The 26877-nt window shown below is 37.9% G+C and overlaps 1 protein-coding gene and 1 pseudogene across 5 annotated transcripts in view; one reads left to right on the forward strand and one right to left on the reverse strand.

The window, feature by feature from the left end:
- The window catches only part of ANKRD12 (ankyrin repeat domain 12), a 186043-nt gene that overhangs the window by 38464 nt on the left and 120702 nt on the right, over positions 1-26877 (forward strand). For all 5 annotated transcript variants that reach the window (XM_075533023.1, XM_075533025.1, XM_075533024.1 and 2 more), the window contains exons 2-3: positions 3808-3946; positions 23639-23786. In XM_075533023.1, the coding sequence (XP_075389138.1) occupies positions 3860-3946; positions 23639-23786 (235 nt within the window). In that variant the 5' untranslated portion in view covers positions 3808-3859. The remainder of the gene's footprint in view (positions 1-3807; positions 3947-23638; positions 23787-26877) is intronic.
- LOC142427783 (succinate dehydrogenase [ubiquinone] cytochrome b small subunit, mitochondrial pseudogene) lies at positions 20733-21367 on the reverse strand (annotated as a pseudogene).

A 26877-nucleotide genomic window follows, 5' to 3' on the forward strand; every position in this document is an offset into this window, starting at 1 on the left:
GAGAACAGCATGCGGCTGAGAAATTTGTTTCTTGCTCAGGAAAAAATGCTGCAGAAACTGTTGTGATGTTGGACACAGCTTATTAGGACAGCGCTATGGGAACAATTCAAGTGTATGAGTGGTTTTCTTGTTTCAAAAGAGGTGAAATGTCAATTGATGACACACTTCATTCTGGACATCCGTCAACTTCCTGAACAGTTACAAATGTTGGCTTGTCATGTATTTGGAGTTTGTTACACCAAGTCAAAACGTTCATCACATTTTCTCTTTAGAGGTACTGAAAACATTTTGTAACAGTGTTTATCCAAAAAGGCCTGATTCGTGGCAGAAATGGAACTGGTTTTGTCACCACGACAATGTATCTGCTCACACAACCATCTCAGTGTGGGAGGTTTGGGCAAAACACAGCATGCCTCGCTTGCCCTGTGTACCTTACTCACCTGACATGAGACTTCTTTTTGTTTCTGTGAATGAAGAGGGCCATAAGGAAAATTATTTTTAAAGCATTTTATTAGGCTCTTACAGCTCTTAAAACATTCTATACATTAATTGAACCAAGCATATTTGTACATTTGTTGCCATCATCATTTTTTAAACATTTACTTTCTATTTGAACCCTTGGTATTAGCTCTTCTTTTTTTTCCCTCCTCCCACCCTCAGGACCCCTTGACAAATTATAAATTATTATTGTTTTCATATCTTACACTGACGACTGTCTCCGTTCACCCACGTTTCTGTTTTTCATCCCTCTGGGGAGTGGTGGGGGTGCAGAGTTATGTGTTGATACTTGCAGTCAGTTCCCTGAAAGGACTATTTGATGAAGTAGAAGTGGGGGGGGGGGGGGGGGAGGAGATGGGAATGAGAGAGGTGCTGTCAGCCATCCAAACAGATTATTTTGAAAAATATTTCCAAGAATAGAACCGCAGATTTGATGAATGTATTAAGTGTAATGGAGAGTTATTTGAAGCTGATAGGGTTTGTAAAAAATGTAAGTACATAACTTTGGGTGGAGGCATCAGGTTTGTTTTGGTATTCCCTCATGGGTTGTCTGATCTCGGGTTAGGAAAGCTTGCTTAATTCTAAAGGCAAGATACATTCATAAAGAAAATAGGAGACATCAAAAATATATTTGCAAGACCTTTATCCATTGCTGGTGAAAATCAGTTTGGTAGGTCCTCCAGAAGTTAAGCCTAGAACTACAATATGACTCTGCTCAAAAAGTACTTTTGCTTTTGATAAAGTTCCTCAGCTCTAAGACAGGCATCCTACAATATCTGTGAAATGGAGTGTTGCAAATATATTCATTCATGACCAATTTCTGTTCCAAAGTGTCTTAAAACATTTTAAAGTGATTCAATTATTCCAAATATAATTTAGTTATCAACAGCAATACTACATGAGGAAATTTGGGAGAATAATAAGGATGACATCCTTCATGTCAAACACAAGTTGTTGTTACTTGCAGTCTGTTCAACTACAGACTCAAAATGACTCCATGCCCAAAGAAATAAAATGCCATGCCCGCATCACAATCAGCTGTGGCTCTAACCATTGTGATTCACATGGTTTTCGTGGCTATCAAAAGTATTAGGCCTTCTCAATTTATCTTAGTGTAGAAGTTCTACTGAAACCAGTTCGACATCATAGCAAAATGCAAGCCCCACTGTGTTAGTTACATAATCTGGTGTCAACTTGTGGAGGGGTAGAGGCTAGCTTGTCCATCAAGCCATGGCTTGAGGACCTCATTTGGAGAGTGGGACACAAGTACACTCCCTGGAAGACATTCCTGCAGACAAGTCACATGGAGTTATGCTAGTGCCCAGGAGCTGAAGGAGTCACGTGGAGACCCCTGCCAGCACTGAGATGTTTACCCTGCCAGTGGATACACAAGACCTTCCACCCACTGGCCTGTGATCTTTCTGCATTCGGAATTATTGCATGTTTTATGAGTCTGAAGAGGAAATTATAGATTGGTATCAGACATATGGGCCTTCATGCCTTGTACTGGCCCTCCTCTGCTCCAATAACTGGTACCTCCTGATGACAAGCCTAAAGCAACAGTGTTGGACAATGTTGTGTCATGATCCCATGAAGTCATTATTGGCTAACTTTTGGATTTAAATTGCCAAGCCTTTCTTCCTAGTCTTAGTCCTGAAGATCTGCTGAAAACTGTCTACCTCGGGTTATTCTGCTGGTATTTTAAATACTGTTGGCATAACATCTAACATCACAGCAACACATAAGCTGCCACAGCATGATAAACTGACAGAAAGGTGGTGAAATGACTGTTACAGGCTTTCAAACCTGTGAGTTACTGCTAAATGGTACAGTTTGGTCTGTAGGGAGCAAGAGTATTTATGCTTCAAAAGTGTGAATATTTTTTGAAAAAATCAGAGTTTTAAAGTATAGCTTTTGGACATTCTATAGTAAAGATTACACTTGTTTGACTTAAAAAACAAGTATTGATGCCAACAGGCACCAAGACTTTGCTAAGTATGCAGAATGTGAACAATTCTTTGAAATCACACAGAGACATCACCAATTATTTTTCATATAAAGTGTCTATACTGCTTTACATTCCTTTTCCCCCAACCCCAGTAATTTGTAGGAGTGCTCCTATCTTACCCATCACTTGATAGTCTTATATTTTCCGTCTTTTTACTTTTAGCTACCCTGGGGACTGAACAAGTTATAAATGATTACAATACAGTAAAGCGACAAAGTATTTCGAGAGTATCTAGGAATTCAGTGAAGGAAAAGAAAGCACGCCAGGGATTCCAGTAGGAATGAATTTGATAGGGGGAATTAAATAATTAAGAAGTTGTCATCAAGTCAGTTCTAATTCATGTGTGAGAGTGGAGTTGTACCCCACAGAGGCTTCATAGGGCTGATTTTTGGGGAAGTAGATTGCCAGGCCTTTCATCTGAGCTGCTCTGGGTAGACTTGAACTTCCAAAATTTTGCTTCACAGCACCGCCCAGGCACTCCCAATATAGAGGAAATTAGATGTTGTAAAATTGCTGCTAGAACCTACAAAGACCTAAATTGGGTCTTCAGAAATTACTTTCAGACCAACACTGACTTTCCCGGGAATCTTTAAGATGCTAATACGTCTAGAACCTTGCTTAAACGAAGTTTTTTTCCATTGCTTCCACTTCCACTGTTTATGGAAACCCAGAACACTAGAGATTGGATATGTAAAATCTGTAGATACCAACCAGCCCCTGTAAAACCTATTCTAAAAATTTGAGGTATAGGCAGTAGTTTGTATTAGCCAACAGATGCTACTTTGTAACAAACACCAAAAACGTATTATTGTCATTATTATTATGTTAAAAATACTTTAGTGTATCTAGAAGTGTTTCTTTTCTTTTTTTATGCCTAGAAAGGTAACTATATACTAAATCATACATCTGACTAACTGATGTTAAATATAAAAGTACAAATTCAACTTAAAGACAGATTAAAGAATTTTTTTGTAATCCAGAGACTGTCTATATTAGTCTAGGAAAAATGGAAAGAAATGCAAAAGTTACGCTCTTTTGTTTTTTAAGTAACAAGACAGTGAATTTGAATGATAAATTTTAGAAAATTTATATCTTCATTGAAATTTTAGAAATTTAAAACCTCAAATGATTCAGTGAAAACTTACATTACTGTAGTCCCTGAGAAATTCAGATCTTAAAAAATCAAATAACAAAATTGAACTAATTGCATGAATTTTTAAAGTAGATTATTTTTTAAGTAGATTCTAATACACACACATCTACATACACACAGATAACCCTTATGTATTTATTTCTTACAGATCCAGAATGAGAAGATCGATAAAAGAAGAAAGTAGCTGAGCCAACTATAAGATGCCCAAATCTGGGGTCACAAAACCAGTTCAGAGTGAAAATTCTGACAGTGACAACAACATGGTAGAGAAACCATGTGGAAGAAAGGTAAATAATTATACTAAATATTTTTGGAACTGGGGGAGAAAATCCCATTTAATATGTTTAGTAATTACAAATAAAATTAAAAGAAACATGGGATTCCACACGTATTTTAAACTAACCAATGCCATCGAGTCAATTCCTACTTCTAGTGACTCTGAAAGTTTTCTGAAACTGTAAATCTTTACAGGAGCAGGCAGCCCCCCTTGAGGTTCGTAGCCCAGTACTAACTGCTCCAACAGGGCTCTTTCAATCACGTCCTTTAAAAATATATTGTGTTCCTGTGGATATGATTGCTTATGCTACCCTAAAGTAGCATAATTATTGAGATCACAGTTGCTCACATTATTCATCATTGGGAGAACAAACAAAATACATAAGACTTCATAACGACATGACCTTTCTTCCTGCAATCTCTGACTCCCTAGTTACAAAACTTACATACATGGATGCATACTCGTTCTGTTTTCTAGGTGTATAACTTTGTATAAATTTATATTGAGCTCTCTAGCCTCAGTGCCCCCCTTTAATAGAGTGCCTGCCTTATAGAATTATCACAGTAAGCATCATATTGTGTTGAATATAATACTTGGTACATAGAAATGCTCATTAAACAGTTTTTGCTATTATTAGTAGTTGTCTTGGACCTCCTTTTTTTTTTTTTTTTAAGTAGAGTTTACTGAAGGAATGAAACAACCCAGGACTGGGCAGTACCTTGTAAGGATTCACATGGTACTGTGCTGAAGGGAAATTTACACAGGGCTTACATTCAGAGGATTCAGGAATTTACAAGAAAATCCCCACTGGTTGACATTTATCAAATCAAATTTTAATAGGAGACAGTGAAATGACTGCTCAAACATTTTTTGTGGACCTCTTAGTCATTCACTTTTACTCTTTATGCATTTGTACTTTTTCATTTCTCCTTAATTTAGACCCTCATTTGGGCTTCTGCAGTAATGGTAACTTGTCTCACTTATCATTGTCTCTTTCTTATCAACTTATCACTATGTTATTTTTCCCTCCTATTTTTAGAAGTCTTCTTTTTCGTTTCCTCCCTTCTCCTTTCTTTTGTGTTTAAGGATATCTGAGATAGTTCCCAGCTTGGGCTGGAAAAGATTAAAGTTCCTATGGTTATCTGTTTATACATTATTTGATAGCTTTATTCACATATACTTCCTATACCACAACATGTAGCCATTTCAAGGGTACAATTTAGTGACTTTTACTCGATTTTTAGAGTTGTATCATCGTTACAATCCTAGTTTAGAACATTTACATGATTGTCAGAAAATTCTCATGCCCATTTGCCATCAGTACCCTCTCCCAACCCTATCCCCCCCCCAAAAAAACCAAACCCATTGCTGTCGACTCATTTTCTATACCTTCTATTTTCTATGAGTGACCTTGTGTAGGATTTCCGAGACTGCAAATATTTATGGGAACAAATCTTTTTCCTTACCCTGAAATCCATGTTCAAAGCCAGGAAATGTAAGTAAGCATTCAGAATCCCCTGTAGTTCCTTAAACATTGTAGGATGAGCTTGTCCGTCTCTGGAAAGAAAAGTGGCATGCTAGAATTTTTATAGGGATAACACTGAATATTCAGATAAACATGGGAAGAATGATTTTACTAGTATTGAATCATTCAGGATATACAGAATGTCTCTCCACTTACTTAGATGGTCTTCAGTTGTCTTCAATGCTTTGTAGATTTTAGTGTGCAAATCTTGTGCTTCTCTTGTTAAGTAATTTGTGTTTTATGCTTTTTCAATATTGTAAAGGAATAAACTACTTTATTTTTGGATTATTACCGATACTGGTATTAGGTCTCCTAGTGGTCTTAGTGATGTACAACAAAAACAAAACACTACTGGGTTCTTTCTGTGCCATCTTCACATTTGTTATATTTGAGATCATTCTTACAGCCACTGCGTCAGTCTTTTCTAGTGTCTTGCTCTTTTTCATCGCCCTCTACTTTAGCAAGCATGATGCCCTGAATTTTTAATTTCAGGAAAAAGGGGTTTTTTTGTTTTTATTCTTTACTTTCATAGTTATGAATATATAACAACCAAAATACATTTAAAAATATAAAATTTTCAGTTTTTTTAATGTTAACAAATTGTCACATTTGTTCATGGATTTATAATACAAGAATAAAAAATTCACCTTCATTTATATTATTTTTCATCTTATATTTTTTTAATAAAATATAATACAAAATTTGTTTATAAGTTTAGTTTGTGTGAAATTGAACAAAACAATTTTTTTCTTTTGTGATACAAAGATGAACTTTGCATTTGCTACAGAAAAATACTGGTGCACTGTTGCAATGTACATTTTTGTATCTTCCTCTGTTTGTGACCTCAGGGTAATGGTGAAGACCATCCAGATGGGTATACTTCTGGTGGCAGGACCTCTTCTCTTTTAGTTAGCAAACTCAACATCAGTAAAGCTAGTAGAAGGTCTGCCTCTTTGTGTTGGTCTATTTTTCCTTCAAGAAGAAGAGCTTCGGCAATGCTCATTTTGAACTCTTGTAGACATTGGATTTTTTTTTTTTTTGTAACTGAAGGCTCTCAGTCTCCACGATAAAGTGGCCAAGAGTTCACAACAGTCACAGGTATAAAATGAAAAAATAGTATATGATAATTTTTTTGATCTGATGTGAATTCTGTATAGTATAATTAGCAAATCTATCAAATCAAACAGTGTACCCAAAAATTGCTCAAGTTCTTGGCTACTCAGTATAAGAGGTTTATTGGGATTTTTCTTAATTGCATAAAGATTTGCTTGGTTGACAATATGAGTAATGCTATCCTTACAGAAAAAATGTCTAAAATATTCAACAGGACATTTTACTACCCCAGAAGAATCTATTGGTCCTAACCATTCAGGCATAGGTCTAGCTGTACCGTCTCCAGAAATGTGCCACCAAAGAGGAATTCTTCAATTTTTTGATGTAGATGGCTTTGAACTTGTAATTACTGAAATTGAATCTTCAACTTCAACAACTGAAGTTTCTAACTCATCTTCACTAGTATTATCATTACTAACTACGAGGTCTTCTAATTCACCCAAATCAGAATAGACGGGCATATATTCATTTCCTATCATGGGAAAAAATAAATATTATCACAATAGTGTGAATAGCAATATAGTTAAAATTTTATATTGTAAAATCAAAATTTTAAAATACAATACACATTTTATTTACCAATTTCATCCATATTAACATCTGGTTCCTTGTCTGAGTCTGTACCGCTTCCATCTAGGTCATGAATTTGCGATTTTCCATAAAACAAACCACAATCCATGCTGTGGTAATTTTTGTCACTGTGGATTCAAAAGATGAACATAAGTGGAAATATATAATAAATATAATGGTTTTCTATGAGTATTACACCTTTGAGATAAAAACTAAAGTTTTATGAACATATACTAAAAATATCAACACTAAAACTTCACTAGATTGAAAATTATCATAAACTGCACTGAACACCAACGACCACTTCACCTCAAACGCACAATTGGCCAATACATGTGCCACTATTCAAGCATTTGGCCACTAAAATGCATGACTAGCGGTATGCGTTTGTACTAGTAAAGTGCCACGATTTCGTCGACATCGTCATCGGCTCCAAAAGCTTCATAATTTTGGTTCCAGATACTTTTTAATTACATGCTACGAAAACGTCGCTCTTGGCGTTACATGTCCAAAGTTCACGAGTCTTGATATCCTTGTTTGTAAGGAGCACTCTGGCTTTACTTCTTACAAGACAGATCTGTTTATACCATGGCTTGGGTGGGAGCACCTTAGGGCTCAAAGTAACATTCTTTCATTTCAACACTTTAAAGGCGTTGTGTGCAGCATAGTTGCCCAAGCTTTACTGCCGCTTCTATGTGCATCGATTGTGAGTCCAAGCAAGATGAAATCCTTGAGCACTTCCATCTTGTCTCCATTTATCATGCTCCCTATCGGTCCAGCTGCGAGGATTTCTTTTCTGCGATCCTTGATCTTCTTCAGCAAGTGGTTCATGTCGTCACTTTCAGCAAGCAAAATTGTGTCGTCTGCATATTGAAGGTTGTTAATACGCTTCCTCCTTCACGTAGTCCAGCTTCTTGATTATGTGCTCAGCATACAGATTGAATGAGTATGGTGAGGGGATACAAGCCCAACACACATACACGCCCAACACACACACACACACCCCTTTCCTGATTTTAAACCTCCTGTATTCCCTTTTTCTATTGGCACAACTGCCTCTTGCTCCATTTCTAGGATCTGCATGAACACAGTGAAGGGTCCTGGAATTCCCAATCTTCTCAAGACTACCCATAGTTTGTTATGATCCACATAATCGAATGCCTTTGCATAGACAATACAACACAAGTGAGCATTGTTCTGGTGTTCCCGATCTTCACCCAAGATCCTGTTCCACCTCCTCTTCTGAACCCATCCTGTCAATGTACTGTTGGAACCATCATTGAATGATCTTCAGCAGAATTTTACTTGCATGTGGTATCATTGATAAAACTCACGACCATCGAATCAATGCTCACTCATAGTGACCTCCTGTGGGTTTCTGAGACTAACGGTTTGTGGGAAAAGAAAGCCTAGTCTTTCTCCCGTAGATAGAGCTGTTTGTTGATGGTTTCAAGCTGCTGACCACGCTGATCACAGCCCAACACATAGCCACTTACCTGCCAGGGCTTCTGGGATCAATGCTAGGGTGCTGTAATTTGTGCTTTCTTTTGAGTCACCTTTATTTGAAATGGACACAAATGTGGATCTTTTCCAGTCAGTTGGCCGGGATAGACTGTGTGCTTCCAGTGCTCCATCTGTTTGTTGAAACAGATGGATATTCCATCAGTTATTGGAGTGGGGTTTTTTTTGCTAATGTCTTCAGTGCTTTGGACTTCTTCCTTCAGTGCCATTGGTTCTCAATCATATGCTACCTCTTTTTTCTACATGACTATGTATTTGTTCCTTCTTTGGATTCTTTCTCCCTTGTTCAATATTTTGCCCACGGAATCTTTAGTATTGAAACTTGAGGCTTGGCTCTTTTCTTAAGTCCTTTCTGTTTAAGATATGCTGAGTATGTTCTTCCCTTGTGGCTTTCTAACCCTAAGTTTTTGCATTCAGTCAAGATTCATTGATAATAATTGGCAATTGGAATGCAAAATATAAAAATCGCGGAAGGAACATAATTGAAAAAAATGGCCTTGGTGAAAGAAAGAAGCTGGAGATCACATTATAGAATTTTGTTAGACCAACGATTTCTTCATTGCAAATACATTTTTCCAGCAACACAGTGACTATACATGTGGACTTTTCCAGATGGAATACACAGAAATAAAATTGACTGCATCTGTGAAAAGAGATGATAGAGAAGCTATCTCACCAGCTAAAACAAGACCAGGTCTGAAGGTAGAACAGGTTGAAGTTGATGGAAATTAAACAAGTTTATGATAGCTAAAATATGACCTTGAGTTTATCCCATCTACATTTCTTGAACATCTCAAGAATAGATTTGACTCACTGAATACTAATGACAGAAGACCTGACAAGCTGAGGTGATAACAAGAACATACATGGGAGAAAAATGGTCACTAAAAATATAGGAAAGAAACAATCAAAGCGAATGTCAAATACATTCTGAAATTTGCTCTTAGTCATAAAGTAGCTAAGACAAGTAGGAGAAATGAAGTAAAAGATCTCAACAGAAAACTTCAAAGGGCAGTTCACTTCAAAATAAGGTGCTATAATAAAAATGTGTATAGAAATACAATTGACTGGGAGGCTGGCCCCAGCATCAAAAATTAAGTGGATTCCTGGCCCTCCCCCGAAAAGAATTTGTTCCAAAGGACGACATTGACTCTGCAGCTCCGGGAGATGGACATATCTGATCAGAGCACACGGGAGCAGATGAAGGGGCAGGAGGAGAGAGTGGAGCACAGCCTGGCCCACCAGGCCGTGCGGATGATGTTCCTGAGTAGAGCAGCCAGTCCACAGAGAGAACAACATGGCTGGCCCCACTATGAGAAATGATGCCCCTCAGTGACTAAGGGCGATACAGGGGACAGCATCAGAGACACAGTGTGGGAATTGCACCTGAACTGATCCCACCACACGGAGGCAAAGCACTGGGGAAGTACAGCGAAACAGCAAAGGAATGGAGTGGCAAGGTCCCCAGGGAATGCTGAAAGTGGACTTTGGGGCCAGGGCGTGGTACCCCAACAGACTGGACTGGAAAACAATCCTTGAACGAACTACAAGCTTTTCTTTTGTGAAGTGTTTTGTTTTATTCTTTGTCAGTGGTTTGTTTTTGTTGTTTTGTTGTCTGGTTGTATACTGTTGCTTTGTTTTCCTCTGTCTTGTTTTCGTGCATGTTAGTGTCTCCACAGGTCTGTCTGAATAGGACAGGCTGGATGAACTATCTGGAGGAAAAACAACGGGACCGACAGTTCCGGGGGGACTTGGGGTGAGGGAGGGGTGTGGGGTAAGGAAGTGGTGTTAACAAACATAGGGACAAGGGAACAACATGGGACCCAAAATGGTAGTGAGGGGGGAATGGCAGGCCTGGTGGGGAATGATCAAGGGTAAGGTTGCGTAGAGAAGAGGTATAGCTGTAGCCCAGGTGGGGACAGAGCATGGTAGTCGGGCAGGGGGAAAGTCAAGGGAGATGGAGGAAGGAGCTGGGAGTCAAGGGGCATTTATGGAGGTCTAGACAAAGACATGTACATGCAAATATATATATGAGAATGGGGAAATAGATCTATGTGTCTATATTTATAGGTTTAGTATTAAGGTGGCGGAAGGACCTTGGGCCTCTACTCAAGCACTCCCTCAATGCATGAATACTTTCTTTTATTAAATTTGCACTCTATGATGCTCACTCTCTCGACACAACTGCTGAAGCCAAAGCAGGTGAACAAGTAAATGTGGTGAAGAAGGCTGATGGTGCCTGGCTATCAAAAGAGATAGTGACTGGGGTCTTAAAGGCTTGAAGATAAACAAGCGGCCATCTAGCTCAGAAGCAACAAAGCCCACATGGAAGAACAAACCAACCTGTGTGATCGCATGGTCCCAAAAGGATCAGTTGTCAGGCATCAAAGAACAAAAATTCATCTCATTGACTGCACACCTCCATGATACGATCGCTGACGACAAACGGGTGCATAAGCAAATGTGGCGAAGAAAGCTGATGGTGCCCGGCTATCAAAAGAGATAGTGTCTGGGGTCTTAAAGGCTTGAAGGTGAACAAGCGGCCATCTAGCTTAAAAGCAATAAAGCCCACATGGAAGAAGCACACCAGCCAGTGCGATCACGAGGTGCCAAAGGAACCAGGTATAAAGCATCATGCAAAAAAAAAAAAAGAATATATATATATGTATGTGTGTGTATATACCATAGTGAATGAAGGGGGAAGTGCAGAGTGGAGACCCGAGGCCCAAGTGTCGACCACTGGAGATCCCCTCACAGAGGGGTTTAGAAGAGGAGATGGGTCAGTCTGGGTGCGATGTAGTACCGATGAAGAACACAGCTTTCCCCCAGATCCTGCATGCTTCCTCCCACCAACTACCATAATCCGAATTCCACCTTGCAGGACTGGATAGGGCAGAGGTTGTACACTGGTGCATATGGGAGCTGGAGGCACAGGGAATCCAGGGTGGATGATACCTTCAGGACCAGGGGTGTGAGGGGTGATGCCGGGAGAGTGGAGGGTGAGTGGGTTGGAAAGGGGGAACTGATTACAAGGATCCACATGTGACCTCCTCCCAGGGAGATGGACGGCAGAGAAGGGGGAGAAGGGAGACTCCGGATAGGGCAAGATATGACAAAATAACAATCTGTGGATTATCAAGGGCTCATGAGGGAGGGGGGAGTGGGGAGGGAGGGGGAAAAAAGAGGACCTGATGCAGAGGGCTTAAGTGGAGAGCAAATGCTTTGAGAGTGATTAGGGCAAAGAATGTACAGATGTGCTTTATACAATTGATGTATGTATATGTGTTGATTGTGATAAGATTTGTATGAGCCCCTAATAAAATGTAAAAAAAGAAAGAAAAATAAAAGGTTAAAATAAAAAAAGAAATACAATTGATAGTTGTATAGTGGTCTTATAAGCTATGACAATGGTTCATTCATTTATTAGTTCTAATAGTGTGTAGATTTTGTAGGATTTTTGACATAGGGGATTACGTTTATTCTAACTGGTGTCCTCTCTGCTTCCTGTATGAGTGTCTAATTCTCATTCATTAAGGTGGGAACATTTGCTTCCACAAATTCCCTTGTTTACTTAGCTTTCGACTTTTTTAAAAATCATTTTATTAGGGGCTGATACAACTCTTATCACAATTGATACATACATCAATGTGTAAAGCACATTTGTACATTCATTGCTCTCATCATTTTCAAAACATTTGCTCTCCACTTAAGCCCTTCACATCAGGTCCTCATTTATCCCCTCCCTCCCTGCTTCCCCCTCCCTCATGAACTTTTGATAATTTATAAGTTATTATTTTGTCATATCTTGACCTGTCCGACATCTCCCTTCACCCACTTTTCTGTTGTCTGTCCCCCAGGGAGGAGGTCACATGTAGATCCTTGTAATCGGGTCCCCCTTTCCAACCTACCCTCCCTCTACCCTCCCAGTATCGCCACTCATATCACTGGTCCTGAAGGGATTATCCACCGTGGATCCCCTTTGGTTCCAGTTACTATCTGTACCAGTGTACATTCTCTGGTCTAGCCAGACTTGCAAGATAGAATTGGGATCATGATATTGGGGTGGGGGTGGTGGAGGAAGCATTAGGGACTAGAGGAAAGTTGTATTTTTCATCGGTGCTACATCACACCCTGACTGGCTTATCTCCTTCCCGAGACCCTTCTGTAAGGGGATATCCAGTGGCCTACAAATGGGCTTTGGGTCTCCACTCTCCATCCCCCCCCCCATTCACTATGGTAAGATTTTTTGTTCTAATGATGCCTGATACCTGATCCCTTCAACACCTCGTGATCGCACAGCTGGTGTGCTTCTTCTATGTGGGCTTTGTTGCTTCTGAGCTAGATGGCTGCTTATTTACCTTCAAGCCTTTAAGACCCCAGACACTATATCTTTTGATAGCCGGGCACCATCAGCTTTCTTCGCCCCTAGCTTTCGACTTCTTTCCTGTGTCTTGTTCCAGTAGGCCAATTATTCAAATATTGTTCCTATTCCTAATATCTGTTAGTGATCTTAGGTTTTCTTCTGCCTCTTTTATTATCTTGTTTGACTGGATGCAAAGTTGAATATAATTGATATTTTAATTTTTCATTTCAGGGTCGAAAGCTTTTCGTTTTAATTTAGTTTAGTTTTCTTTTGTTTTTAACAGGTTTGATGTTAACTGTAGGTTTAGGACTATTGCTTCTGTTACTACTTTGTTGATAGATTTTGTTTTAAATGAGTGTTGGATATTGTGAGAAGCTTTTTCTGCATCAAGTGAGGTTGTCATGTGGGTGCTTATTTGTCTTACAGTAATTTGACTATTAGCTGGTGAACCAACTCTGAATTTATCAAATAAATTTTATTTGGTTATATTATTAAAGCACTTTTATATGTTGTTGAAATCAATTTTGGGATATCATGTTTTGCCTCTATAAAGGAGCTCCAAAGAAGTCATGGAAAAAAATACAATTAAAAAGTAACAATTTTTTCATGTACTTTTTTAAGCCACTCAGATATTAAACAATTATTGGTCTACTTTTTCGACTGTTTTTGCTATCAGCATAATACTAATAAAAATCCCATGATGAGGTTTAAATCTTTCCTAGCTTCACAAGAGAGGAAGATTTCAAGATCAACAACCCAAAGCCGATTGTTGTGATTGTATAAATCTATACAATCTACCACCCATTTAACCACTCCTGACAACAAACATCCTTCCTTTGATAATCTTTCCTTCTCAGTTGGGTTTGATAATTTGTTGTAATGTCCAGAAAGAAGTCACAGACCATACTCTTAGTTATGCATTTATTAGGGAAGTAACATCAATTCAGGTTAAGGAACACTTAAGATACAATTCTTAGATAAGAATAGCCTCTTTTTTTTTTTTATCCCTGCCTGTATGCATGTAGCCCTTGGTCACTTGGTTTTGCCTTGCCCAAGAGTTCTTTCAGGTCTGCCAGTAAGTGCTCAAAGTCATCCTCCTCCACTAGTAATCCTTAGCCAAAAAATACTCTAGCTCTGTTGGTTAACAAACCTAGCTCCACTTAGTAAGTGCCTCATGTGGAGGCACCCTGATCTGCCATCAAGGTTTTTGCCCTAAAGCAGTCAGATTTTTTGCTGTGTGTTCCAGGAAGCCCTGCGATCTGCCTTCTAGTCAATTCATTCTGTTGGTGCAAGTTTCGGTGCTTCTGGCTGTATACACGGTTACAACTCTCTTTGTCTTCTGGGTGGAAGAGGTTCTCTGCATAGCCCAAACTGACTTGCTCTCATCTCTTCTGGGTGAATGTGAAATTCCCCTGTTCATTTTGGATGGCTGATTTTAAGCCTAGCAGGTTGTCAAAACTGATCCATCTCCTCAGGTTCCATACACCTTATTTACATGGTCCATCTCCACAGGTGTCATGTACCTTACTTGCATTATTATTATTATTATTATTAATCATTTTATTAGAGTTTCATACAACTCTTATCACAATCCATACATACATCAACTGTGTGAAGCACATCTGTACATTCATTGCCCTCATCATTCTCAAAACATTTTCTCTCCATTTAAGCCCCTGGCATCAGCTCCTCATTTTCCTTATTTGCTTTATTAGCAAATTATCCTATCCCTTTGGTGGGATATAAGCACCTTATGTATATAGTGCCATGCAGTTATTTGGTGGAAGTTACAAAGACTGACTAGAAGAGTCATTAAATAATTCCCTGCACCCTAACTGATCTTATGGAACAGCGGGTCTCAACCTGTGGGTCGTGACCTTTTGGGGGTCGAACGACCCTTTCACAGTGGTCGCCTAAAACCATTGGTAAACACATATTTCCGATGGTCTTAGGAACCGAGACACCGCTTACCTCGCCATCTCCAAACTGGTCCGCCCACATGCAGACATGCCCACATATGAGTACCTAGTATGAAGACTGTTACCCATACTACACCATGCTTCAAGACAAAATTTCATTTCTTTATATTTAGAAATAAATATTTTACAATATATAATTATACATTGTTTGTGTGATTAATCATTATGCTTTAATGTTGTTCAATTGGAAACAATGAAAATACATCCTACCTATCAGATATTTACATGACAATTCATAGCAGTAGCAAAATTACAGTTATGAAGTAGCAACAAAAATAATTTTATGGTTGGGGGGTCACCCACAACATGAGGACCTGTATTAAAGGCTCGCGGCATTAGGAAGATTGAGATCCACTCTGAAGGAGTAAGGAAATGTGTTCTTTGTTATTTTCTAGTACAACTGTTTAGTGTCTAGGATCACTTTGTGTTATCCTACATAAAAAGATCTGTTTTTTGAATCTGTGGGTTAATAGTTTTTATGAAATTTAATTGCTGTTTTTTCCATCTTATCTGCTGCAGAGTATATCTTGTAAAATTTTCAGCTACAGCACTTTTTAAAATCCTAATTTGTCTCCTTATAATTATTTTCTTATTCATAATTTACATTTGATGAATTCTGCTTCTTTAGATTTTTAATTTGAAGGTTCTATAAACACATTTATAATAATGGCTTTATACTCTGTTAAAGCCAACATTTGGGGCCATTCAGAGACAGTTTCTATTGAGTATATTTTTCTGTGTTTTGACATACTGGTATGTTAAGTTTGATTGAAAACTCGATATTGTAATTCATGTTGTTAGGTGCCATGGAGGCGGTTCTGATGCATAGCTGTGTTTCTGCAAACAAAGGACATGGAATTTTACTAAGAATTGTATCAATTTTGTCCACTGCTTGGGGGAGTATTGATACCATAACAATATTAAGCCCTTCAGCCCCTGAACACAAGATATCTTTCCATTTACTTAAGTTTTTTAATTCTTTTAGCCTTGCTTGATATTTTTTTTAAGTGTATAAACTCTTCGTGTATTTGGCTAAATTTATTTTTATGTGTTTTTTATTCCTTTTTTACCTTTTATATGTATTATTAATTTTAGAAATTCTTTATGTGAGGTTACAAATGAAATTATTTTCTTAATCACAAGTGGAATTATTTTAGTTTCAGAGGCTTATTGCTGCTGATTTTCATGTGTTGATCATTTAAAATACAACTTTGTTGAATTTATTATAACTCCAGTAACTTTCTTGTAGAATTTTGGGGATTTTCTGTATAGTCATGCCATCTGTGACTAAAGATATGTTTATTATTTTTATAATATGAGTACCTTTTATTTCTTGCCGAATTAGTTTGGTTAGAAAATTTAATACAGTGAAAAGAAAGTTCAATACAAAATCTTTTAATCAGGAATCCTTGTCTTGTTTCATTTTAAAGGGAAGGATGTTTGGGGATATAAATTTTTTGTCTATGAATTTATTGCCTTGTATCTCTATCTGCTACCATCAAGTGGATTCTGACTTAGAGTGACCCTATAGGACAGAGCAGAATTGTTGCTTTGGGTCTCCAAGACTTCCTATCTTACTGGAGCCACCAGCTTTGTCTTTCCCTTTCTGCGTGGCAACCAAGGTTTAAACGACTGACTTTGCAACTCACAATCCAATGTGTATCCCACATTGCCACCTTTAGTTTTACCCCACAGGGCTCCTTTGTTGTCTTGTATCCAGAAACCAAACTCACTGCCACCTAGCTGATTCTGACTTATAAAAACCCTACAAGGTTTAAGAAACTCTACTGGAGAAGTTGGCTTCATTTCTGGCTCTCTTGGAGCAGCTGGTGTGTTGCAGCCCCCACCCTTGTGGCTCTAGCAGTCTAACACATACCCAGCAGTGCCACAAGAGCTCTCTTATTATCTTGAGTAGTTATCGATTTATTTCATGAGCCAATTTTTAATAATGTGTACTTTCCTAGGAAATTATCTTCCTTGGCCTGAAATTTTTAATTTTGTAAAAATGAACATAGCATTATTTTACAACTTTTTAATATCCCCTTCAGAATTGTATTTAGATTTCAGCCCTAGTATTTACTGTTTTTTAATGAGATTTGCTTGAAAATGGAATTTATTCTTTTTTATTCTTATTTTTAATGGCAATATTTTAAGTTTTGTTGAGAGTGTTAACATTATACAATTCAATAATTCAGTCATCTTGAGAAGAGTTATGCAGTCATCACCACAAGCAACGTTAGAACATTTTCTTCCTTCTTGTACCCATTGCTATTGACTTTCCATTTCCCTTCAACCTCTCCTTTCGAGTCCCAGTGCTGCCTTCATGGAGCCACCCATCTTGACTTCCCTATTCCGAAAAACATACAGAACCAAGACAAAAACCTAAAAAGACCCCGGAAAATGACCAAATGAAACAAAGAAAACAGAGTATTAAAAATCAGAATGAATTTAAAATGGATCAAAAGGGAGATCTAATAATAAAGTATTATAGTCCATCCTAACTAAAGCTGTTAAACCCACTCTACAATATCCCCTGTCTGATAGTAAGGCTATTCACATCCCTAGACAGTGATGAATTTGGACCTGGAAGGTGAAATTAGAGTTTTCACTCTTAGCCATTACATTCCATAAAACTGTTAAAGAGTTTTGGATCTGGTACTGCCCCTTCATTATTTACAATCCTTGAGTCACTCAGTCTGTGTGCTTCTTCCATGTGGACTAAGCTGACTCCTCATCTAGATAGCTGCTTGTTTTGAGAGAAGCTTTTAAGACCCAAGATACTATTTGTCCTGATATCTGGTTATATCTGATTACTTCACCACCTATATCTCCTCAGGAGGTTGAGTACCGAGCAGGGCCATTTCACAAGAGCTAATTGTTCTTATATTAAGTCTACGATCAAGTGAGAGCTCAAAGTCTATTTATATATATGGTTTACATGTGTTCTTGGTTCGCTTTAGAGACATCATTTTATTGGAGAACATCATAAGTCATCATCTCTAAGAGACATAAGGTAATTCTATTGATAATATTGTTATTTTAGTCAGTGATCCAGAATTTGAAACACTATTGAGAAACAGAATTTAAACATGTGTAAGAAGTCTTTTTAGACTATAATACATTTCAGCTTAGAAACTTTAGTGACTGAAAACTGATTACTCAGACCGTAAGCAAGTATATGTTGGATTTGACTTGCCATTCATTGAACACCTTCAAAGCAATAACGAGCTAAATCAATGCCCCATGACCACCATTTCCCCAAACCTTGGGATTGTGATTGTCTGCATGCTCTGCCACTAGGTCATTTTAGTTCTTAGTTCAAGGGAGTATTTCAAGTGAGTTTAAGGTTAAAGTTCAGTTCACTCAGTGGGGTTTTCAATTCCAGTCTTTCTGGTGTGATGTATGAAGGGTGCGGTGCACCTCGAAAGGACAGAGTGATGTCCCAGTTTTCTGCAGCACGTTGACTGTGTCACCAGGAGCTGGAGAAAAAGCGCCCAGTAAGGGACACAATACCAGGCATATTTTCCCCTTGAGGCCTAGGCAAGTAATGTTAGTTTTCCTCTATGTTGGGCTGCCTCACCCAGTTTCCCCACCATCAGAAATGTAATCACCTTCTTTGATGTGTGTGCCCCGCCTCCACCCTTGCCCTCCACCCTCTTGATCCACATTCCTAGATGATTCTCTAATTCATGTGCACTTTTATAGGAGTGCCAACTTAGTTGGGATGGCTGTAGGATATGGCAGCACTTGACTGACCTCCCTCTCCCCACAGCCTGGAAAACTGGCCCATCTGGAATGAGGCCACCTCTCTCGAGGTGGTTTTTAAAATGCTCAAATAAGGGAGAGATACACAGTTAATGGGAAGTAGGCAGGCACACTCCCTCATTTGGTAGTCCAGATGGAAGACTACATGAACTGAGAACAGAAGCCTGCCTTTGTCTTGTTTTTTTATCTTTATGGTAATGGACTCATATAATACCTGCCCTTTTGTGATTGTCTAACTTCACTTAGCATAATGGTTTACAAGTCCATCCATGTCAGGAGGTGCTTCATGGTTTGATCACTTCTTTTTATGGACACATAGTAATTTCACTATGGTATGTATGTACCAGTTTCTTTGCACTATTTCCAGTTCTTGCTTTTGTAAACTGCCACAATAAACGCGGAGAACATATGTCTGTTCGTATTGTGTCTCTTTTGGGGGGCGGTGTATGCCCAACAGATGTATTGCTGGGTAGTACTATTTCTATTCCCAGTTATTTTAGGCAGTACCTTAACACTTTCCACATGGTGGTATATGTTTATGCCACCAGCAGTGTAAGAGAGTTCTAGTCTCTCCACACCCACTCCAGCGTTTGTTGTTCTATGTTTATTTGAATTGAGCTGTGGTTGTGGGTGTAAGGTGATAACTCATCTTTGTTTTGATTTGTGGCTTCGGTATGGATAGAAATACCATAGGTATTTGTTAGCCATTCTGATGTCTTCTCTGGTGAGTGAATTCTTTGTTCATTTCCATTGTCCACTTTTTAATTGGATTATTTGTTGTTGTTTTTCCTTAGTGAGATAGTACTGAATTCTGTAGATTTTAGTCATCAGTCCCTTGTGCATTGTGTCTTTGCTAAAGACTTTTTCCCAAAGAGGTTTACACTTAAATATCAAAACCTCCTTGAGTTAGTTTTTGTGCTTGGGGCACAAAATGGGTGATAGCTCGTTCTTCTACAGATGGAGATCCACTTTTTCCAGGACCACTTAATGTTTTTGGTCCTTTGTCAAAAATCTATTTGCCTGTAGGTTGATGCTCTTGTTTCTGGTTTTCTAGTCTCTTCCATTGGTGTATGTCTCTATCATTGTACCAATGCCAGACTGTTTACTATTGTGACTATAATAGGTTTTGAGGTTGGGTAGCGCAAGGCCTCCTACTTTGTTCATCTTTTAAGGTGTTCTTTGCTTTTTCTGGGTGTGTTCCCTCTAAATAGAGTTACTAATTCATTTCTTTAAAGAATGAAGTTGCATTTCGATTGGAATTGCATTTTATTTTGGGTTTGCCTTAGGTAGCATCGACACTTTAACAATATTAGGTATTCTTGTCCATGAACATGGGATATTCTTCCATTTATGTAGGTTTCTGTAGGAGAAGACCCTCCTTATGAACATACCATCAGGCTGTGACCTGATTGACAGGCTTGATTCCACCCCTAGACTTCTTTTTTTTTTTTTTTGCCTCACAATTTTATATTTGTTGAGAGATCAGCAAAGAATATTTCCAGGTTAACATTCAGTTGGGACTCAATAAGAAGTTAATAAATCTACAAGGCAACCTCTTCTCTCAATGGAACTTCTCTATATTCAAAATTTCCCCAAGTTGTTACTCTTGGGATTGAGAAATTAGTAATGTTAGATTACCAAACTTTTCTAACTTTAAACTCACCCTAGGGCATCAGTAAGAGGTTTCAACACAACAGAGCAGAGTTTTCAACAATTAAGCACAGTTTTAATTTTCTGTTAAATCTTTAAGAGTTAGCAGTCTTGCCCATTTTCCGTCATTGCCTGAACGAACACAGAAGACCTTTAATCATAACGTGCTGATAGTAACCAACTGAATCCTCACTTAGAGACTATCCAATTAAAAGCAAGGGCTCTTATTCCTTTTGTTATACTGTGGGGTTGGGGAGTAGTTAAGAGTTAGTTCCTGTATCATCTCACTAGAAAATGGTACTCAGTCTTCTTCATGAATACAATTCTTCTCACACTTTTTCCTAGTCATATGGTTCTCTGCAGGTTTAATCTTTGGACATATCTGTTATTTCCTCCTTATAGACAGGCGAATGGCATAACACAGCAGAGGCAAAGAAGTGTACAATCAATTTTTAGGGTGTGAAGTAAAAAAAGTCAGAGTTTCCATAGCATGGCCACAACTTTGCAGATGCCGACGTCGTGGTAGTTGAAGTAACAAGGGCCAGCAAAGGTCACTGCTGAGAGTGCCAACAGGCCTGCCTTGGCAGCTTTCTGGGTAGCTTCCCCGTGGACATAGTCAGTAACAACTTGTCCAATGCCCCAGTGACTATGAAGCGTGAGGGCTGCTGCCAGGGAGTAGTCCATCGCTGAGCAGGGATTCAAATAAACAGCTGGGAGCAGGCCCAAGAGCAAAACACTGACCACCCTCTCACCAGTCCAGTGGATAGATGCAGCCTTGGAGCCAGCATGGTGACTGGGGAACAGGTGGATGTGCTGCACTCCTGGAGTAGAGCGGTCCTAGAGAAATGCTGAGGCAAGCACAGGTCTGACCACTGGGGCTCGGTGGAACAGAGCTCGGGCTCCCAGGGCACCGCGGAAAACGCTCATCCTCAAAACCACCGCCATCGCGTTTCCTAGGGCTCAAGGTCACCCCTAGACTTCTTTTTTAGTTTTTGAAGTGGGAGGTTTATATTTTATTAGGAATGATATATGGACAAAGTGGTATAAAAATGAAATAATACAAGTAAAATGTGACAAAACATGTTTGATGTTTTTGCAGTATAAATGTTGAGTTTTTTAAAAAATCAAATTGACTCAAAATTCTGTAACTACCACAAACTTTATAATAGATAAAGATATTTAGGGTAGGGTATTTCACCTGTCATATCAAAACTCATTGCCATGAAGTCAAGGCTGAATCATAGCTGTCAGAGGAAAGCAGCCTCCAGCAACTGAATGGCCAGAAGGCACAAATGTACAGCGATTATAAAGCTTATAGTGAAGTCATCGAGGATTAGAAAGGTAGGAGAGAGAATAAAGGAGTCAAATGCATTATGATAGCATACTCACCTTAGCTCATCTTGATGGACCATGAAGACCTGGGAGAAGTGAGAGAGAGCCTTTACTATCTTGGGATATTTATATGTAGCCTTAAGACATGCATATTCAGTAGTTACGTGCGTCCCTGGTGGGTGGTATCTACATTAAGGTCCCTGAGCTCTTAGGTGAGGAAACCGAAGTACCTTCATTGGGGGAAGATACATGGGGGTTTGGTGTCACGATGGGAAGAGAGTAAAAGGACAATGTCTGCTTCTACAGGGAGATAGAATCAACCATGTGCTCACTTTAAGGCAGCATACCTATTAAGGGGAGAATCTGTGGGAATGGTATTTAAAGCAGGATAATAGACTTTAACTTACCCTCAGATTTACTCAAATGGAGGCTTTCCTACTGTGGAATACCAGCTTTCCAGATTCCATCTTTTATAAGGTAGGGAATATAGTCCTGGTCTTATTTCCCTGAGTGTTAGTTTCCCACATATAGAATCCATTAGGGCAGAGTAGAACCTGCCCCCTGTGGTTTTTCCAAGTTTGACTCTTGATGGGGGTAGGCTTCCTCATCTCGCTCCCCAACAGTGGCTGGTGACTTCTTGCTACAAATCTTGCGGATAGCAACTCAATTCATAATACACTGTGCCACTAGGGCACCTCTGCTTGAGGGATGGGCGTATATGTTATTGCTATATTGTCTTTTCTCCGAATTGAATTAGAATGGATCCCGGTTCTCTGATTTAAGAAATGGGCTGTGGCACTTTACTAAACCAAATGGATTATCTTTTGCTCATGTGAACCATGTACATTTACCACATTTTAATGCAAATAACATTTGTTTGCCAACTGTACCCCCCCCCCAAGTGTGAGGTATTTTTGTAAATATACTATGCTAATTTAAAAAATGAACATAGCTAATAAACTGTAGAGCATGTATTTTGATTTGGGTAAAAACACAGTACCTCTATTGAGTGAAAGGCAGTAGCTCTTAAACTTTAGCATATATCAGAATCACCTAGAAGGCTTGTGTGAACGGATGGCTGGTGTCACTCCTGAGTTTCTGATTCAATAAGACTAAGACACCAAAGCCAAACCCACTTCCACAAGTCGATTGTGATGTAAAGCCACTTTATATGACAAAGTGGAATTTCTCCTTAGGATTTTTAAGGCTGTAAATCTTTATGGAGACATACTCCATGCCTCTTTCACTCAGAGCAGCTGTTAGGGGTGAGCCACTGACAGCCTTTCAGGTAGCTGTACCTACAGGTATGGCCTGAAATTTTGCATTTCTAGTACGTTCCTGTAGTTTACATGAGTTACCCCGTAGGCTGCTAATTGCAACATCTCAGTTCGAAACTACCAACTGTTCCCAGGAGAAAGATGGGGCTTTCTTCTCCCACAAAGATTTACAGTCTCAGAAACACACAGGGCAGTTCTACTCCGCCCTATAAGGTTTACTGTGAGTAAGTTTTTGGGGTGCTAATGTTGCTGGCCCAGAGACCATTTGAGGATTACTAATATAGATCATTTTAAAACCTTTTCAATAAACTATGCCTAATTAATCAGTTAATGTAGAGTAGCCTTTCCACTTTTATATATTGACTAGTAATTATATTTAGACGTGTAGTTAATTCTCTTATATATATTGAATATTTAATACTATTTTAAAGTTCTATTAAATGAAAGTAGGACGTACCAGCAGTATAGAAAATAGTGCAATTATTGTGACTGCATCTTGAGTATATTGTATAATGATGGTTTTCAGTACTCCTTTCTACTTTGTGTATGCCTGAAGATTTTTCTTAATAACCTGTGGTGATTTTACTCGTATTTTTCTTCTCAATAGAATAAAGAAAAGATTGCAGCCTATAGCAAAACACCGAAAACTGACCAAAGTGATGTGGGAAAGGAGATGAAAGAGAAATCTTCCCTGAAACGGAAACTCCCATTTTCCATTAGTCCGTCAAGAAATGAAGAACGAGATTCAGACACAGGTTAAATAATTGTTATTTTCTGGTAAAATCTTGATTGTCTTTTGCTGTGATTATTATGTATAATATCCCTTTGTGTGTTCCCTTTGTGTGTATTTTAATATTTCACATCATTTTGGTGTAGAAAATTTCTTACTCAAATTATAAATCTCTTACCAATTTCAATACTTAATTTCTAAGGGGAGAATTAAAGAAATTCACTCATTGCTATGGAAGCATTAGAATATAGTAAATTTTAGAAAGTTATTTGCATTCTGGAATGTATCAATGAAATAAATTTTAGGCATTTTATATTTAAAAACTAAATATATACCAAAAATTATAAATATATACCACCAAAACAAAAAAGAAGAATTCTGGCTAACTGCTTAAGTCCCATTCGTAGTACTTTTGTTTCTGAAGATGTTACTATACTAAAAATGCTTATTTGATATTATCCCAATAATCCATAAGAGATTAGAGCCTTGTTACTTCTGTAAAATAAATTGCTATTTTTTGTTTTAGTTCTGAACTAATCATTTTGTAAAATCTGTATAAGCTAGAATGTTTGTTTATGGGACTATGCATTTTAAACCCACTAATTTATTGAAAATCAATTATTTTTATTATAGAAACAAAACATTGTTTCTGAAGATGTAGTTAACAGGTGCTAATTGGTTTGGCACCCTGGCTTCGACAATCATCTCAGATATGATGACAATTTGGTGATGTTCCAAGACCAGACAGTGCTTGGTTCTCTTGGGCATAAGGTCACTGTGGAGTCAAAAGTGACTTGAAGCACCTAACACAGGAGCAGCAACAGCTGACTTTAAAGCAGGGCACAGTGTATTTACCAAAGTTGTTTTATCTCATGCATTGAATGTTAATGAGCTGCTATTAAGTATATTATAACTTTGTAACCACATAGTGTGGTAGTTATTAGGCTGCAGTAGACATGGTGGCCTATGTCAAACCACCAGCAGCTTTGCGGCAGAAAGACTGGGCCTTCTAGTTCCGTAAGACTTGCTCTCAGAAACCCACAGGGGTCGCTATGAGTTAGCTTTGATCTTGGCAGTGGTTTGGGTTTTTACTAACCATATAGTTAGGAAGGATTAAATATCCAGGATATATGAAGATGTTCTACAGCTTAACAAAAAGAACACAATTTTTTAAATGGACTAAAAGGTTATATTCTTTGTTTGTTTCAAGTGTTCTATATTCAGAATTTTGGATTTTTGCTTAAAGCATGACTTAAATATACTTAAAAACAAGGGAGCTTTATATAGTTTGTGAAAAATGGAATTACCTGATAATCGAATTTTCTACAGACTTTCTGAAGCCTTCTTGTAATATTCTTAAGTTATTGGTTAAGATCACTTTATTAAGAAAGCCATTGTGTGTCTATAGGTATCTATTTAAAATTTAATCTTGCCTACATTTTCTCCATGGAGATCATGTACTTTATTTAAATTTAAATTATTTTATTACCAAAGCTTTATTTTCATTCAGCTAGAGGGAAGAAATTTTAATAAATTCAGAGAAATGTAACATTTTTAGGAATCAATTAAGGCTTCAAAAGAATAAACTTTCCTTGAGAGCCTTTGTTATTAGATCAGGTAAACAATTTATCTTAAAGGAGTAAAATATAATTAGGAAGACATGAAGTTTGGACATTGGATAAACGTAATCTGAGTGATATTTTATTAATAGACCCCCCCCCAGTTTACTTTTCCACTGTTTGAAACAAGTGAGTTGTTTCATAACAAACTCTTACATTTTAGAAATATTACATACCATCACAACGCAAGCTATGATGGATTTAAATACTATATAATTTTGATAGGTTGAATTTGTAGATTTTAGAAACTGGATGAAGGCTATGGTTTTATATCCATTATGCACGCAAATATGTGCTCACACTCACACTCAGTCACACTCAACAGAGACATTAAAATAAACTTCCCTGGGCCTAAATAAAGTATTTTACTTATAATTCACCTGCCTTTTAGCTTTTATGCTCTTGAGAAATAAGTAAATTCCAGAATTAAATAAATTTTGCAAATGAAAAATATGTATCGCTTCAACCCCTATATTTGACATTGTTCTATTCTGTAGCACTTTCTGGGATTATAACTTTTAATGGGAGTAGAAAGCCTTATCTTTCTCTTGTGGAGTGGCTGGGGGTTTCTAACCTGGTTAGCCACCCAATGTGTAACCACTACACCACACGGGCTGCTTGACAAAGATACAGAGGTGGGGATCTTTTTAATATGCATGATAAACTTCATCTTAAAATGGTCAATATTTTAAATTTAAGCAAGGTAAAAACTTTTTAAAAATAGGAAAGTTGTTGAAAGATACAAGCAAGTAGTTCAGAATGACTGAATTATAATTAGCTAAGAAGTAGATGCCAACATACAGGACATTTTTTCGGCGAGTTTAATGAAATTATTGTTAATATTATTGCTACCTAGATCATAAGTTGGAAATAGGAACTCTGTTTAGTTCTTTTTAGTTGACATCTTAGTTGATTTACTTATATTTCATTGACTTAGTTGACATCTCACTTTGATGGCTGCTTGTTTGGAAACAAGCCTTTAATTTAAGGAATATCTTGTTGGAGGTAAATGTGACCAACATATATAAAAAAAAACCTAAAATGTTTAACATTTAATTAAGTAACTCCTGTGGCGTAGAAATATTTTTTTCAAATGTTTGGTATACTCTATATAAATAATTATTGATGAAAGCAAAAATTTATTTTCAAGAATGTTATTTCAGCTTTGTTTTTAATAGCCATCAACAAAAGGGAGGGGAAAGAACACGGGGAAATGTCAAGTACTATTGGATTTCTAAAAATATAGCAAAGAAATCCAATAAATAAATAGTATTTTACCCTTTGAAATAGAATTCTAGGGAAAAATGAAGGATAATGGAAAGACAGTAATGATACAAATCAAACCATTGGTTACTTAAACTATAAATGCACTCCTCACTTATTGACATAGTTAAGTTCTAAAGGCCCCAGGTAGTTATGTAAAAGTAAGCATTAAGCAAAAATGGAGGATGACCACATCAGACCACAAACTGGAGGTTGGCTTCATCATTACATAAC

Source organism: Tenrec ecaudatus, chromosome 15, assembly GCF_050624435.1.
Source record: "Tenrec ecaudatus isolate mTenEca1 chromosome 15, mTenEca1.hap1, whole genome shotgun sequence".
NCBI lineage: Eukaryota > Metazoa > Chordata > Mammalia > Afrosoricida > Tenrecidae > Tenrec > Tenrec ecaudatus.